The sequence below is a fragment of the Narcine bancroftii genome, chromosome 4 (genome assembly GCF_036971445.1).
Source record: "Narcine bancroftii isolate sNarBan1 chromosome 4, sNarBan1.hap1, whole genome shotgun sequence".
In the NCBI taxonomy this organism is placed as follows: domain Eukaryota; kingdom Metazoa; phylum Chordata; class Chondrichthyes; order Torpediniformes; family Narcinidae; genus Narcine; species Narcine bancroftii.
Genome location: NC_091472.1, coordinates 123,036,148 through 123,052,332, shown reverse-complemented (window position 1 = coordinate 123,052,332; position 16,185 = coordinate 123,036,148). Strand labels below are relative to the sequence as shown.

The following is a 16,185-nucleotide window of genomic DNA, read 5'->3' as shown; positions in this document are numbered from 1 at the left end:
TATTTTAGATGCATGCTCCATAACTTTGAGCATGTTTTGGGCTGCTGAATGGGGATGAATTAAACAGGAGTACCGAATCCTAGAGTCAATGATATTGAAATACACAAAAGTGCTGAAGAAACTCAGCAGGTCACACGGCATCCAGAGGAGTGAAGGGTGATCACTGTTTCGAGCCTGCACCCTTTGTCAGGTATACTTCACAAAAAGGTAAAACACGAAAGTCTCTAGACATTGTGATTGAAGTAAAAACACAACGCTGGAGAAACCCAACAGATCAAACAGTGTGCTTTATTTCTTTGGCTTGGCTTCGTGGACGAAGATTTATGGAGGGGTTATGTCCACGTCAGCTGCAGGCTTGTTTGTGGCTGACAAGTCCTATGCGGGACAGGCAAACACGGTTGCAGTGGTTGCAGGGGAAAATTGGTTGGTTGGGGTTGGGTGTTGGGTTTTTCCTCCTTTGCCTTTTGTCAGTGAGGTGGGCTCTGCGGTCTTCTTCAAAGGAGGTTGCTGCCCGCCGAACTGTGAGGCGCCAAGATGCACGGTTTGAGCGAGATCAGCCCACTGGCGGTGGTCAATGTGACAGGCACCAAGAGCTTTCTTTAGGCAGTCCTTGTACCTCTTCTTTGGTGCACCTCTGTCACGGTGGCCAGTGGAGAGCTCGCCATAGAACACAATCTTGGGAAGGCGATGGTCCTCCATTCTGGAGACATGACCTACCCAGCGCAGTTGGATCTTCAGCAGCATGGATTCGATGCTGTCGGCCTCTGCCATCTCGAGTACTTCGATGTTAGGGATGAAGTCGCTCCCAATGAATGTTGAGGTTGGAGCGGAGACAACGCTGGTGGAAGCGTTCTAGGAGCCGTAGGTGATGCCGGTAGAGGACCCATGATTCGGAGCCGAACAGGAGTGTGGGTATGACAACGGCTCTGTATACGCTAATCTTTGTGAGGTTTTTCAGTTGGTTGTTTTTCCAGACTCTTTTGTGTAGTCTTCCAAAGGCGCTATTTGCCTTGGCGAGTCTGTCGTCTTTCTCGTTGTCGATCCTTGCATCCGATGAAATGGTGCAGCCGAGATAGGTAAACTGGTTGACCATTTTGAGTTTTGTGTGCCCGATGGAGATGTGGGGGGGCTGGTAGTCATGGTGGGGAGCTGGCTGATGGAGGACCTCAGTTTTCTTCAGGCTGACCTCCAGGCCAAACATTTTGGCAGTTACCGCAAAACAGGACGTCAAGCGCTGAAGAGCTGGCTCTGAATGGGCAACTATGCCGCTTTAGTTGCCCATTCAGTGTGCTTTATATAGCAAAGATAAAGGTACATAGGCAGCGTTTTTTGGCTTGAGTGATTTGGCCCTTGTGTCCATTGTCACAGTTCAGTTATCATTGGATTAAACTCTGAAAGAATACCTCGCAAAGGATATATGGCCTCAGGTGTTTACAGTACTAGAAAGGTGGGAGCAAGTCCATAACAGTGAAGACAATCTTGCATTTAGGACTTTGAGGAAAACAGGAGCCAATAGAGGACAGAACTACACTGTAGTGGATAAACCGGGCTTGCTCATGGAAGAGTGGAAAATAAGGTATCCTTTTACAGTTTGCTGAACACAAACTGGAAGCCTTTGAAATATGTTTTAACTGTGGGTGATAAAGGCATGGCTGGAGAATTCAGAGAAAGGGTAGGACAGAAAACAAAATCTCTCCCACATACTCATCGAGGAGAGGTCTGAAATGGATCATGACCTATGTGAAAATTCAGGTGCTGACTTCAGTGTGACAGGGACTGTGCATGTGAGCCTCTGGCATTTCCAGCTCACTCATTGTGATGACCTGAGCTCTCCATGACAAAAGATATTCTTGTGCTCACATTTTTAGACTCCTTGTCAGATTCCAATTAGCCCAGTTTGTGAGGAGAATCTTTTGCTGAATGTGCTGACCTTGAAACAAAATATGCTTTTGAAAATAATGCAACAGGAATCATGATTTGAAGTACGGTACTACAATTGTGACAAGCAATGACTTTAATAATATGAAGGGCAATTGGAGGGCTTGGCAGATGAACAAACTCCCAGTAAATTCTGCTGCACAGTAATCATTTCTTCTTAACTCCAAAATGAATGTTAAATACTTGAATTAACTGCATTGGGAATGGAAAATAAAGATGCCATCTGTTTCAAGGGACATTGGTGACCCTAAACACCCTGTGGAATTAAACGATTTCAACCCATAGGTTTCCAGCGTGAATTCTGCTCTGGGTGGAATTAGGTGACTTCTCTTGGAGATGCGCTGTGCAAGAGGAATCATAGAATTGTTACACCATTTGGCCCATTGAGTCTATGCTAGATCCTAGTTCAGCAAAACCATTAGTCTCATTCTCCCTATTCCTTCTCTTAAATTATTTTCCACTAAAGTATCAACTCAAATACCCTGACTTGCTGTTATCTCTATCCCAATAGGCAGAAAATTTCAGATCATTAGTACTCCCTGAGTAAAATCCTAACTCCTCCCATTATATCTGTACCTTTTGCCATGTTTTTTAAATCCATGTCACGTTGTCCTTGAGCCATCACTAATAAAAACAGCTTCCCTCTCTCGATTGCTCTCTTAAGCAGTCATGATCTCGTCCTCTTCCACTAATTTTTGAACCATCTTTGTTTCAATTACTCCAGCCTCTCCATGTTAACCGTATTACTCCTTGCCGCTCTACCCATTTTTGAATGTCTGTTCTTCAGCCTTTCCAGGAGAAGGTTTGTAGCGCCCAAGCTTCCTGTTTCTGATAGACATCTGGCGGGTAGTAGGTAGAACATAGAATGGTCAGCCCACGAGCAGGTCCTTTGGCTATATGTGTGTGTGAATATGATGACCAAATCAAACTAAAACCCTGCTGCTTGAACTTAATCGTTCAAGTTTATTATTATCACCTAATTGTATAAGTACAACTGGATGAAACAGTGGTCTTCAGTCCTTGGCGTAAAAACACGCAAACATACATAACATGGCACACAGATTTACAAGCTATTTATATGCACTACATATCTAAAAATAAATAAATATTGTTAAATAATAGAGTCTTGGGTGGTTGGTGTGAGCAGTTCATCAGTCAATCAGCAGTTCACTGCCCATGTTCCTCATCCTGATAGTTCTGGCATTAATACCTTTCCCAATGGAAGTAGCTGGAAGATGCTGTGTGCAGGGTGGGAGGGATCAGACAATCCTGGGAGATCATGTAGATCATGTTTTTTTTTTTTTTTTCTCCATGTAGATCATGTTGATGGTGGGTGGGGTGGCGGGGGGAGGAGATGGTGGAGAATCCTCACTGCTGCTCTTATGGTCCTGTGCATCCAATGTTCTACAATAACTGTACCACACTGAAATGCAGCCAGGCAGGATGCCATCAACAAATCTCCAGTAGAAAGTTAACAGGATGGTAGCCATAATCTTGATTTCCTCAGTCTTCTCAAGAAGTGCAGTTGCTGTAATACCTGCCAGACAAGTGAGGAGATATGTGTCTAGGATATGTCACTAATTAAGTGGACTCTGATCAACTTGGTGTTCTCTACTCTCACCACTACCGATCCCATTAATGTGTTATGGAGGCTGGTCATCCATGGTCCTCCTGAAATCCACCGTCATCTTCTTTGTCTTGTCTATGTTGAGACTCATGTTGTTATTCTGATATCCCCACATTCCCTTCATATTGTTGTGTTTATCTAGAAGCCTCTTAAATATTAATATTGTTTCTGCTTCCAAGACCGCTTCTGGCTCTCAACACTTGCTTTGTAAAAGGTTTTTCCCACACATCTCCTTTAAACTTCCCACCTTAAATGTATGTCCTCGGGTCAGTGACATATTACCCTCGGGAAAAGATACTGTCTCTCTACTCTTTTAATGCCTCTTGTGATTTTATAAGCTACGATCAGGTCGCACCTCAGCCTCAACTCAGGTTCAACCTCTCCCCATTACTCATTCCCTCTAAAGCAGATGTCTGGGATCACACAAGAAGAATCCCTTATCATCGAGCTCTACAATAATGGAGATGGGTGTAGCGCGTCAAATGACCTGGGCCTAGTTAGGTCATTATGACCTGCCAGTAGGTCTCTCAGCCAATCACTATCGCTATATGTAAATGTATACAGTGGTGATAGGATTCCATACTATCACAATGGGTTCTCCAGCTGACGATGTCCAGGCCAACCCTTTTGTCCATTTATACTAACCCCATTTGCCTACATTAGAGCCCTATGCTCCTAAGCCCTGCTATTTGGGTGTACATTCATTCCACTGTCTCCTCAGCGTGCATGAGGTGACAATGTGTGGTTATTGCCAGTAGAGCTATGGTATTTCCAAGGAAGGAGAAAACCTGGGAGAGTAGCAATTCAAAATTAACCCTTAGTTTCTGGTCAATGGAATCAAGAAAGGTTGTCTTGGGTTTGGAGAAGGTGCATTGATTTAACAAACAATGAAGGGATAAGGAGCTTTCATTCTGTGGACAGGCCTGTACTCCTTAAAGCAGGAGAGGTTACAGATCTTTAAAATGAAAAAAAGAACAGAGAATGTTGCATGCACTCAGCGATCTCTAAGGAAAGAGAATCCAGTTAATGTTTCAGGCTAAAGTCCTTTTAACAGAACTAGGAGTCATAACAAGTTAACTTGAAATTGCAGAGTGGGTGGGAGAGATGGATAGGGCAAAAAGAATATCTCTGATAAGATGAAGCCAAGATTGCCACAGTGATGAAGTCTGATAGATTAATGAGGGAAGTTAGAAAGAAAAAGAAAGTTAAATGTTGTGAAATACGGTTCAAAGCTGTCAGAACTTGTTATAATATTTTGCTTTTACTTCAAAGACACAGCATGGTAACAGGCCCTTCTGTCCCAGGAGCCCACGCCACCCACTTACACCCAATGTGACCACCTAACCTCCAAACCATGTCCATCTTTGGAACATAGGAGTAAACCAAAGTACCCGAAGGAAACCCAGACAGTCATGGGGAGAACATACAAACTGCTTACAGACAGCGGCGGATTCAAACCCGAGTCACTGGCGCTGCAATGGCATTACGCTAACCTTAATGCTAAAATGCCCAACTTTCCTCGAGAGAGCTCGTTACTTGGAGATTTGGTGTACTACTCACAAATGGCCTATCACAAGAAAGATAAAACTTGAAATAGAGGACACGGATTTCAAATAATTGACAAAGATGAGATTTTTTTTAAATAACGTGATTTTGGAATAAATTGGTTGGTGCAGATTTAGTTCATTTTATATCATGTAAAAACAGACAACAGGTAGAAGACTGGTTGGTAGAGCCTTGAGTCAGTGTTGGCGCCAAGGGAGGGCATTTGAGGGCACTGCCTCCCCAAACGAGATATTATGACCCACCCAACCCACAACATTTTAAAACCCACAGTTTTAGGCTGTCCTCCATTTAGAACGTCCCGGGGTCCATAGGCCATGCGTGGCCATGTTTCTTCTTCTGCATATGCATTAGTGCCAGAGGGTGGGGGAAGTGATGCTAGTGGCATGTATAAGCTGGCAGTATTACATGCACACAGGAAGAAACATGGCCACGCATGGCCTATGGACTCCTGGACATCACATTTAAAATGGTAAGTCCCCCCCCTACCCCACTGAGAGAGTTTTCAAGTGGCAAATTCCACCCCCCCCCCTCCCCCTTACCCTATTGCACCCTGCTAAGACTTGTTCTGGCACAGACCCTGCCTTGAGTAAATAAAATCATCTCTTTGTCAACAAAATCGTCTGGTGTGATTTGCATATAATATGCAGTTCCCTGAGAGACTCCCTTCACTTGATAATTGGAACTTGTCCATTTTCTTGTCAGGTGAGTATTTTTAACACATTCACAGCAGCAGTAAGCTGGATATAGCATATAAACACATCCAAGGGTTTCAATTAAACTAAATAATTCATGCACATTTTAAACTGTATAATTACAGGACAGTAAATTTGTTGGCAATGATGTGTTAGATACTAATTTAGTCTTGGCTGCTCTGACATAAACATACACAGTGAAGCATGAGTGATATATGAGAATGGAGAGAAGGCACAAAATTAAATTACAGTTCAGAAACAGACAGAGACCCATGATTTTCCATTCTACTTTATTTTCACTCAGAGCAGCATCCTCTTTCTCTCCCCTCCTCCACCACAGACACTCTGGGCTGGGGAATGATTCGCCAGATCGCCCAGCTTTCTGCCATCTCCACTGCTATGGCTTGCCACAGCGAGGCAAAGCATATAGAATCCCCATGTCTCAGCTCTACTCTTCCCTGACTGCAAATGGCAGCCAGGGGTAAGCCTCATCAATTCTTTATTTCACATTCTTTCTCAACCAATGTGCATTGAGTCCAACTTCAGGCCTCTGACAGTGGGTCAATTATCCCAGAATTAGCCCATCATTGAATGCAGAGCTTTTTTGGTCTGACATTGTTTAGTTATGAGAAACATTGCCAAATACATCTGTGCATTAAAAAGTTTCCATTGCCTTTCTTATCCACACTGCAATAATATTCTAAATCAGTGGTTCCCAACCTTTTTCTTCCAACTCACATACCACTTTAAGTATTCCCTATGCCATAGGTGCTCTGTGATTAGTAAGGGATACACATTGGTGATACAATCTGTACTATCACACATGGGAAATGCAGTACAGTGGTTCTCAACCTTTTTCTTTCCACTCACAAACCACTTTAAGTATTCTATATGCCTTAGGTGCTCTGTGATTAGTAAGGGATTGCTTAAGGTGGTATGTGGGTGGAAAGAAAAAGGTTGGGAACCACTGGTCTAAATGAAAGAATGGCATCTTGTACAGTTCCAGCTAGAAAGGGTGAAAAAAAGATTCACAAGGACGTTTTACAATTATAACTGAACAACAAACCCAACCTATCCGGAGCCAAACAGAAATTGACCTAGGAGATCATTTTTACCATAGATGAACCAACAATTGCTAGAAATAAACCATTCTCAAGTATGCTGTTCATCCGATTGAAGATGAAACTCCAGTTACACTGGACCACATATATTTTGCTTCCTAAACACTTTTGGGTGTATTTTATGGATTTTGGGCTGCCAATCATGAAAATCTCCTTAAAAATTTTCCTATCACGTACTGTATTTTTAGATATAACCTATTTTTGTGATTTCCTACTCTATTTTAAGTCTACAGTATATTGCCCACAAAGCAAGCTGTTTTGGACAGTCCAAGCATACCTAGGCTTGCACTCAGTGCAGGTGCTATGTAATTGTTGTCTTAGGCTTGGGCCATGCTTGGAAGGCATTTAAAGATCTTGGCCACTACAGAGCACCAAGCTACATCCAGCTGATTGACAACATGCTTCAAGCAGACAAACCATGAAGAGCAACATATCATTGAAAATTCATTTTCAGTATTTGTATTTGGACTTCCTCCCTGCTGATCTGATGCAGTCAATGACAAATATGGTGAAAGGTTTTACCAGGACATTGCGACCATGAAAAAGCAGTATCTGGGCAACTAGAATCCATCAATGCTGGCCAACTATTGTTGGACATTGACACGAGAGGTATCAAATCCTGAGTACAAATGAACATCAATGCCAAATCATTTTTAGATCAGTTGAACTAACACAATGTGTCAGCATCATTATGTTATTAAACAAGCTAAATTCAATAAAAAGTATTTTTATGTTTTTCCAACTTCCTACAGCAAATATGAAATAATGTTGTATTCAACTTGAAGTTGTCTATCATAATCCCCAATTTTCTTTCAGGAAGCAAACTTTTTGAAAAAAATTGTTGTCCAGTATTATTGATGCGAGATATGCAGTAAAACTTTGTAAATTATTTCGATTTAACCATTCAATCTTGTACCTCCCGCCACTTTGTCACCAGATCTCTTTAATCTCCACCTTCGAAAAATGCCTTGAGGTTTGTGTGTCATCTGAGGAAGCAAACAGAGCCCTGTTTATCATTTGCTCTGTAAGATGGTATCTCCAACTATCTCAGTACCTCAGTAGGTTGTAGATTACATGCCACAGTCTCTGGAGTGGGTCTGGAACCCAAGACCTCATAAATGTGGTGAGAGTGAGTCTCAGTGTGGAATGGTTTCCCAGAATCTTCAATTAAATCAGCGATGAGATAAGACCAGCAGCATGGCAGCGATGCAGTTGCAAACAGCTTCAGGATGCTAACCTTGGATCCAGCCTGTGTGGAGATTGCATGTTCTCCCTGTGACTGTGTTGGTTTCTGCTGGGTGCTTTGATCTTCTCCCACAAGATGATAAATTAGCTTATTAAACAAGAAAATGTGCTGACGCTGGGGTCTAGTGCAATACCTAAAAGTGCAGGAATAAATTAGCACGTCTCGCAGCATCCAAAAGAAGTAAAACGCTGTTGATGTTTCAGGCCTAAGACCTTCATCAGGAATTCCTGAGAAAGCTTCAGGCGGTAACGTTGACTGCCTTTTGCTTCCTATGGATTCTGCTTGACCTGCTAGGTTTCTCCACAATTTTGTGTATTACATGCAGGTATGTTAACTGAGTGCTGTGAATTACCACTGAGTGTAGGTCGTGATGAAAGAATCAAAGGCCAGCTGATGGACATGGGAGAGAGAATCAATTGCAGAGAATGAGCATGCTCTGCTATTGATCAGATGTCCTTCTCCCACATTGTATGTCTTGAAGATGGTTTGAATATCTGATCCCTAAATTTTTTTTCTCTTCTTCCAGAGGTCTCTCGAAATGATACCTGCTCGGACCTTCCCGAGATTCCCAATGGCTGGAAAACCACTTCACACAGAGAAATGGTCCGAGGAACCATGATAACCTATCAGTGTGACCCAGGATATGACATCCTTGGGAGCGACACCCTCACTTGCCAGTGGGATCTCACATGGAACAGCGATCCTCCATTCTGTGAGAAGAGTAAGTGTCCATGGTTTAGGACTTTAGGAGGAACTTCTTCACACAGTGAGTAATGAGAGTGTGGAATGAGCTGCCAGCTGAAATGGTGAATGCGTGCTCGATTTTGACATGTAAGAAAAATTTAGATAGAAGGGGTACAGATGGCTATAGTCTGGGTGCAGGTCAGTGGGACTAGGCAGAAAAATAGTTCTGCATGGACTAGATGGACCGAAGAACTTATGTGTTCTTTGGTTCTAAATGGGATGACTAATAAACACTTATTTTCCATTGAAGAGAAAATACGGAGAAATAGATTTAAGACAATACATAGGAGAATTGTAGGGAGTTGAGGCAATTTCATTTTTACCTAGAGAACCACACGGGCCTGGAGGCAGAAGCTCTCAGGACACTTTGGATGGGAACATGAACCATTTGAACTTGCAGGGTCAAGAACAGAGGTGGGAAGTGTGAAGTCAATTATCCCCCTTTTAGTCAGCAAGGACACAATGGGCTGAATGGCCTCCTTCCGTGCCATTTTGTGAGCTGTATGTGTAAACTGAGTGTGACATGGAATTTTAAAAAATTACCCTTCACGTCAGCGTTTGGAATTTGTGTTCAGAGAGCATTGAATACTTGTACGTTTACGTTTTAACCATTGGGTAAGTGGAAATGTTTTTAAAAGTAAGGTTTGCAGTGCTGGGGAATTGTTATCCAGTGTCAAGCTTTTGATAAATATTCTATGGATCACTGATCTGGGATGCATTTTCAGACCAAAGCTGGAGAGGTTTTCAAGAGAGCTATCATCAAGGATATTATCTACTGGTCTTTTTTTTATTTTGTAAACCAAATCATTGCTGGAGACAAGAATATATGGCACCTGATATATCCAAAATAAACTATTGTTTAGATTCCACAAGCAATCCATCATTCTGCCATAGTGACTGACGATATAAATGTGATTGATAGCACAAGCATCTGTTTCAGCAAGATGAATGTGAATTGCTTCACCAGCTCTCAGCTGGTGGGTGTAGCAGACTGTCCAACCTTAAAAAAGATAGGAGATCTTCTATGAAAATGGTCAAAGGCAATTAATGTAATACAGGCCAGCAAATGATATTAGCACATTTATTAATTTCCTGCGCCGATTATTTAGGCCTTCTGAATTTTTATTCTATTCAATCATGTACAAGATGTGGGATTTGCTGGAAAGGCCATTATTTATTGCCCACTCCTACTTAATCTTCAGATAGTGGTGATGGTGAGTTGCCCACTCAAGCTGTTCCTGGTTAAGCTGCTCCCATGGAGTTGTTGGGGAATTACAGAACTTAGACCTGGTCATGGAATCGTAAGAGTTGTATAGTGTAAAAACTGGCTCTTCTGCCTGACTTGTCCATGCATAAGACCACAATACATAGAAGAAATAGGCTATTCAGCCCACTGAGTATGCATTACTATTTAATCATGAGCTGATTCATTTCCCTACTCAGCTCCACTCCCCAGCCTTTTCCCCATAACCTTTGATGCCCTAGCTAATCAAGAACCTATCAATCTCTGTCTTAACTGTACCCAATGACCTGGCCTCCCAAACTGCCTGTGGCAACAAATTCCACAGATTTACCACCCTCTAGCTGAAGAGGTTTCCAATGCATCTCTGTTCTAAGCAAGTGGCCTTCCATCCTAAAGTTGTGCTCCCTTGTCCTAGATTCTCCCTCCATGGGAAACAACCTTTCTACATTGACTCTGTCCATGCATTTCAACATTTGAAGTGTTTCAATGAGATCTCCCCTCATTCTTCTAAATTCCAACGAGTACAGGCCAATTTAATGGTAACATTCATTCATTCCTGGAAACATCCTTGTGAACCTCCTTTGAACTCACTCCAACTTCAGCACACCTTTTCTTAAACGAGGAACCCAAAACTGCTCACAATACACCAGGTGAGGTCTCACCAGAGCCACATAAAGGCTCAACATCACATCCCTGCACTTCTATTCCTTTCTAAATGAATGCCTGCAATTGGCCCATATCCCTCTTAATATTTCCAGTTCATATATCTGCTGAAATGCCTTTTAAACATTCAAATGATAAATGCCTCTACCATTTCCTCCAGCAGCTCGTTCTATATACACACCACCCTTTGAATGAAGAAAGTGTACCTTGGGTCTCTTTAAATCTTTCCCCTCTCACTTTAAATCTATGCCTTATTGTTTTATATTCCCTAATTCTGGGGGGGGGGGGGATTTTATAAACCTCTAAGGTCCCACCATCAGCATTCTACTTTCCAGGGAGAAAAGTCTCAGACTTTCCAGCCTCTCCTTTAAAGTCAAGTCTGGTACATTGTTATGAATCTTTTCACCCTTTCCAGCTTAGAATATCGAACATTACAGCATAGTGCAGGCTCTTCAGCCCACAATGTTGTGCGGACCTATCTAAACCTCCTCCCCATCTCGAGGAACAGCTCAGGGCCAAAACATCGGAAATTTTTCTTTACTTCCCATGGATGCTGTGTGACCTACTGAGTTCCTCCAGCATTCCTGTGTTTTTACTTCACATCCATAACCCTCTATTTTTCTTGCATCCAAGAGTCTTTTGTACCAGCCCCCATCACCACCCCAGCAATGCATTCCAGGCACCCACCACTCTCTGTGTAAAATAGCTTTCCTGTGACACCTCCCCTAAACTTACATCCACTCACCTTAAACAGATGTCCTCTAGCATTTGCTATTGTCACCATAGGAAAAAGGTGCTGGCTGTCCACCCTAAGCCCCTCCTAATCTTATGTACCCCTCCTAAATCACCTCTTAATATTTGCTGTTCCAAAGAGAAAATCCCTAGCTCTGTCAACTTTGCTTCATAAGATATTTTCTCCAATCCAGGCAAAATCCTGGTAAATCTCCTTAATGATATGTTTTCTATAGCCGGGCAACCAAAACTGGTGAAGAAATAACCATATGTCTTCACTTCAGAAGGATTTCAAGGGAAGCCTACAACCCACTGCTATTTCCTTTCCATTTGATGGACCTCAGGAAATACTGATGCAAATTCTTGCTGCAGTGCCATACCCATCAACCCCCAACATTTGCAGACACTCGTACCAAGTAGGAAACAGATTAAACATTCGGTACTTTGCTTGAGATCAAGAATGATACTGAAAAAAATAAGCTTTCAATATAATTGTGTAGGGTACTAACAGCAATTCTTTCTCTTGTCCACACCTTCAGGAATAACGAAAATAAATCCTTCTAGTATGCAGAGGGGAAATGGAAAAAAAAATGTTATTGAATGCAATTAGTTTGTGGGTAGATGGTTCGCGATGAATGTTGCTATGAAACAGTGTCTATTCCTCTGCCATAAAACTCCACAACTTGAAGTCTTCAGTTGAGTTCTCTCTAGAAACAACTTGTCTCAATTAACTATGAGTTAAAATGAGTTCCTCCTGCAGAAACTCATCCAATTGAACAGCATCAAATTTGCTTCAGATTTCAGTATTTGCAGTCTCTTATGACTCCTGTGTTAAATCGATGAACCAGCTCAAGTGCACATGGAGTCTTGAACAGTTCACCATCGCTGTAGGCATGTTCAGTAGCACTGCCAATAATCATTTTTAATGATTACATGGTTCAAGTTTCAAGTAATGAACAGAAAATTGGTTTGGTTCAATGAGGGCTTCTTGAATTCAATGTTGAGTCTGGAAGGGAGTAAGGTGCCCAGACAGATGATAAGTTGTTGGTCTGCAAGCTTACATAGCACCCTGATGGAACAGTGGGGGAAGACAAGCAAGTCAGAGTAGGAGTGGAATGAAGAATGAAAGTGACAGGCAACTAGAAGCTTGGAGAGATGAATGGGACAAAGAGAGGATCCCTGATAGGGTGGAACCCGGAGGCTCTCCCTTCAGATGGGAGAATTGAAAACCAAAGATCATAGTTGCAAGGTAAATTGTCAGCCACTCAGGCCAAGGTAGGGACTCAGATTATACTTTTCAATTTTATTATCAATCCAGCATCAACTTATCAATTTTTGGAGGTTAATATTCAGCTCCAGGGTCAGAAAAGAATTTGCAAATAGATCAGACCACTGGCGTCACCAAACTGCGAAGACAATGGAAGTGACAGCAGTTGTGGTTACTGGGTCAAAAAGAAGGCAACTTAGGTTAATGCAGACAGTCCAACCATAAAAATTGACTGCTTCTCTAAATGATTTCAAAATGGCTACAGACAAAATTGAAAGAAGCACTGGAATTCTAATGTTCTGTACTCAATGTATCAAAAAACTGTTGTTAACAAAAATCAACAAGCAAAGTCAGAGAATCTATATCAAAGGATTAAACTTTAAGGGTCTTTGTTAGACACTCCATCCACATTAGTATAAGTCTGTCCACCAAGATTCCAGGCATATGTGGGAGGAGTGGGCAATGGGAGGGATGTAGTGGTGTTCATGATCAAAAGGGCCTCAACTCTTATTAAAAAAAAGCCTCAATTCCCATCTTCAATATCAAGTTTATTTGATATGGCAAATGACTAGAGAGATCAGCACTCATTGGAGGCCTTTGAGAGGACCTCACACAAAGGTGCATCAGGTGGTAAATGGAAGATGCCTGTTGGTAAAGAATAACATTGCATCCTTAGAAAGAGGCGACATAGGATCAGAAGATGTGACATAATCGTGGATTAAGTTAAGAAATGGCAAGGGGAAAAAGACACTGTTGGCAGTTATATACAGACCTCCAAATAGTAGCCAAGATGTTGGCACAAATTACAAAGGCAAATAGAAAAGGTATATCAGTAGGGCAATGTTATGGTAGTCATGGGGGATTTTAACATGATTGGGAAAAGTAGGTTGGGGGACTAGATCTCAAAGGAGAGAAATTGTAAAATGCCTACAGATGACTTCTTACAACAGGAAAATGTCAATTCTGAATTGGTATTGGGTAATGAACCAGAATTAATAAGAGAACTGAAGATAAGGAAACCCTAAGGAAGAAGTCATCATGATAGAATTTGCCCTGCAGTTTGAGAGGGAGAAACTAGAATCAGAGGGGACTATAGAGGTGTGAGAGAGGAACTGGCAAAAGTTCATTGGAAAGGCACACTATCAGGGAGGACAGCAGAACAGCAAATGATTAGAGTTTCTGCAAGAAATAAGAAATTTACAGGCCAGATATACCAAAAAAAGAAGATATATTTGAATGGGAAAAAAAATGACACAACTGTGGCTGTTAAGAGAAAAAAAAGCCAAAGTAACGGGAAACAAAGTGGCATACTCGAAAGCAAAAATAGCTGGGAAGATAAAGGACTGGGAAGCTTTTAAAAGCATACAGAAGGCAAGTAAAATGGTCATTAGGAAGGTAGTTGAGTGGTGAAGAAGGCGAATGCAACGTTGGCATTCATACCGAGAGGAATAGGAGAGTAGAGCAGGGATGTGATGTTGAGGCTTTGTAAGGCACTGGTGAGGCCTCACTTGGAGTATGGGGTACAGTTTTAGACTCCTTATATTTTAAATAAAGGTTAGTGTCAGCACTGAGCAATTACTCAGCAAAAAGGAGGTGTAAGGATCTCCTTCCATCCAATAGCCTGCAGATCACCCTTGGGCAAGGTGTCGTACCTGTTTAGCCTACAAATCAGGGTCACATGAAGCCATGGATTGCAGATGATTTTTTCAAGGAGATTCTATAAATTAGAATTTATGGTTGTAAAACTAAAAATGCTGGGCAGATGAATCTGTGGATCAATGGCCAGAGTTACCCATCCAATATGGATACTGCAACTGAAGAAGGGAACAGGAAACCACTTCAGTATTTTTCCCTTGTATAATTATGAACTCAACATTGAATATGGCCTCAGCTCAAAGATGGAGCCTTCACCAAACAAGAACAGGGGAGGCAACAACTACAATTCAGAGGGTCAGAGATCATGCCAGATGGAGAGACATGATTGCCCACACCAAGCGACAAGGCACCTGACTTTAAAAAGGATGTGCTAGCATTGGAGAGGGTTCAGAGAAGATTTACAAGAATGATTCCTGGAATGAAGGGATGAGCATATGAGGGACATTTGACAGCTTTTGGACAATACTCCTGAGTGGGAGAAAGAAGGGGTCACACAAAATCATTGAGGATCCCTTCCACCTTGCACACATCATTTTTCAGCTACTCCCATTGGGGAAGAAGTATCAGAGCCAGCACCTCCAGGCTGAGGAACACCTTCCCACGGGCAGTGAGAATGCTGAATGAACAAAGGAACTGCTCACAAGACTCTAATTTGCACAAAACAACAGTTATTTGTTTATTTTTAGAGGTAAAATACTTATCTTGCATGTGTATTATTTATCTGTATGTGTGTTATGTCTGGTTGTGTGTCTTGTTTTGCACCGAGGACCGGAGAATGCTGTTTTGTCAGGTTGTACTTGTACAATTAGATGACAATAAACAGCTCACAATGGAATGGTGGAGCAGATTCAATGGGATGAATGGCCTACTTCTGCTCCTATATATTATGGTCTAATCTAAGATAAATGACTTTAAAATCTGCAGATTTCAGGCAAAAGGTAACTTTGAGATTTGGAGAAGTCCTCACATGTGTGAAAATTTCCAATCAAAACACAATCCCAGATCCCATCAGATCTATCATTGTGTGTGGCCACAATCTGAATTACAAACATAAGGCATGAAATCCTCATTTCTCAATTGTAGACGGATTCACTTTCCTCCCCCCAGCTGCTGGATAATTCATATCTTCATGATCGAGTCATGCTGGGTGGGAAGAAAGAACAAAGTGATGATTGCAGCTAAACTTATCACAGAAGTCATGAAGTCTTAAAGTAGTACAGCACAGAAATATCCTTTGGCCCATCATGGCCATGCTCATTTTTTTTACCTTTTGCACTAATTCCATTTGCCCACCTTAGGATCATATCCTTCTATGCCTTTCCTATTTAAGTGTCCGTCTCTATGCTTGTTAGATATGGATGAAGTGTGGCCATTGCCTGTAGAACTATAGAGCTACTGTATTTCCACAGAAGGAGAAAGACTGGGATGGAAAATGAGGATTTTATGTCAAAATTAGGCCTGAATTTGGTTGAGCCTTCCATCAATTTCTGGACATTCTACACAGGAGAAATCTCGAGGCTTTGGAGAGGGTGCAGAGAATGAGCAGAACAAGTAAGGGAAGAAGAATTTCAATTCTGCTTGGAGAGCTGCAAAATTTGCCCAGTGGCCAAAGCGACAAGGCAAAATATCAATGCACAATATAGTTCTAAGATCTTCCCTCCAACCTCCCAATGCACAAGCATGGATGGAC

The 16,185-nt window shown here is 41.9% G+C and overlaps 1 protein-coding gene and 1 long non-coding RNA gene across 3 annotated transcripts in view; one reads left to right on the top strand and one right to left on the bottom strand.

The window, feature by feature from the left end:
* The window catches only part of LOC138761089 (uncharacterized), a 247,081-nt gene that overhangs the window by 181,511 nt on the left and 49,385 nt on the right, over positions 1-16,185 (bottom strand). The gene's annotated exons all lie outside the window — the stretch shown is intronic.
* LOC138760233 (seizure 6-like protein) overlaps positions 1-16,185 on the top strand; it is a 126,413-nt gene that overhangs the window by 81,238 nt on the left and 28,990 nt on the right. The window contains exon 11 of the mRNA XM_069930565.1: positions 8,717-8,911. Coding sequence (XP_069786666.1) covers positions 8,717-8,911 — 195 coding nt within the window. The remainder of the gene's footprint in view (positions 1-8,716; positions 8,912-16,185) is intronic.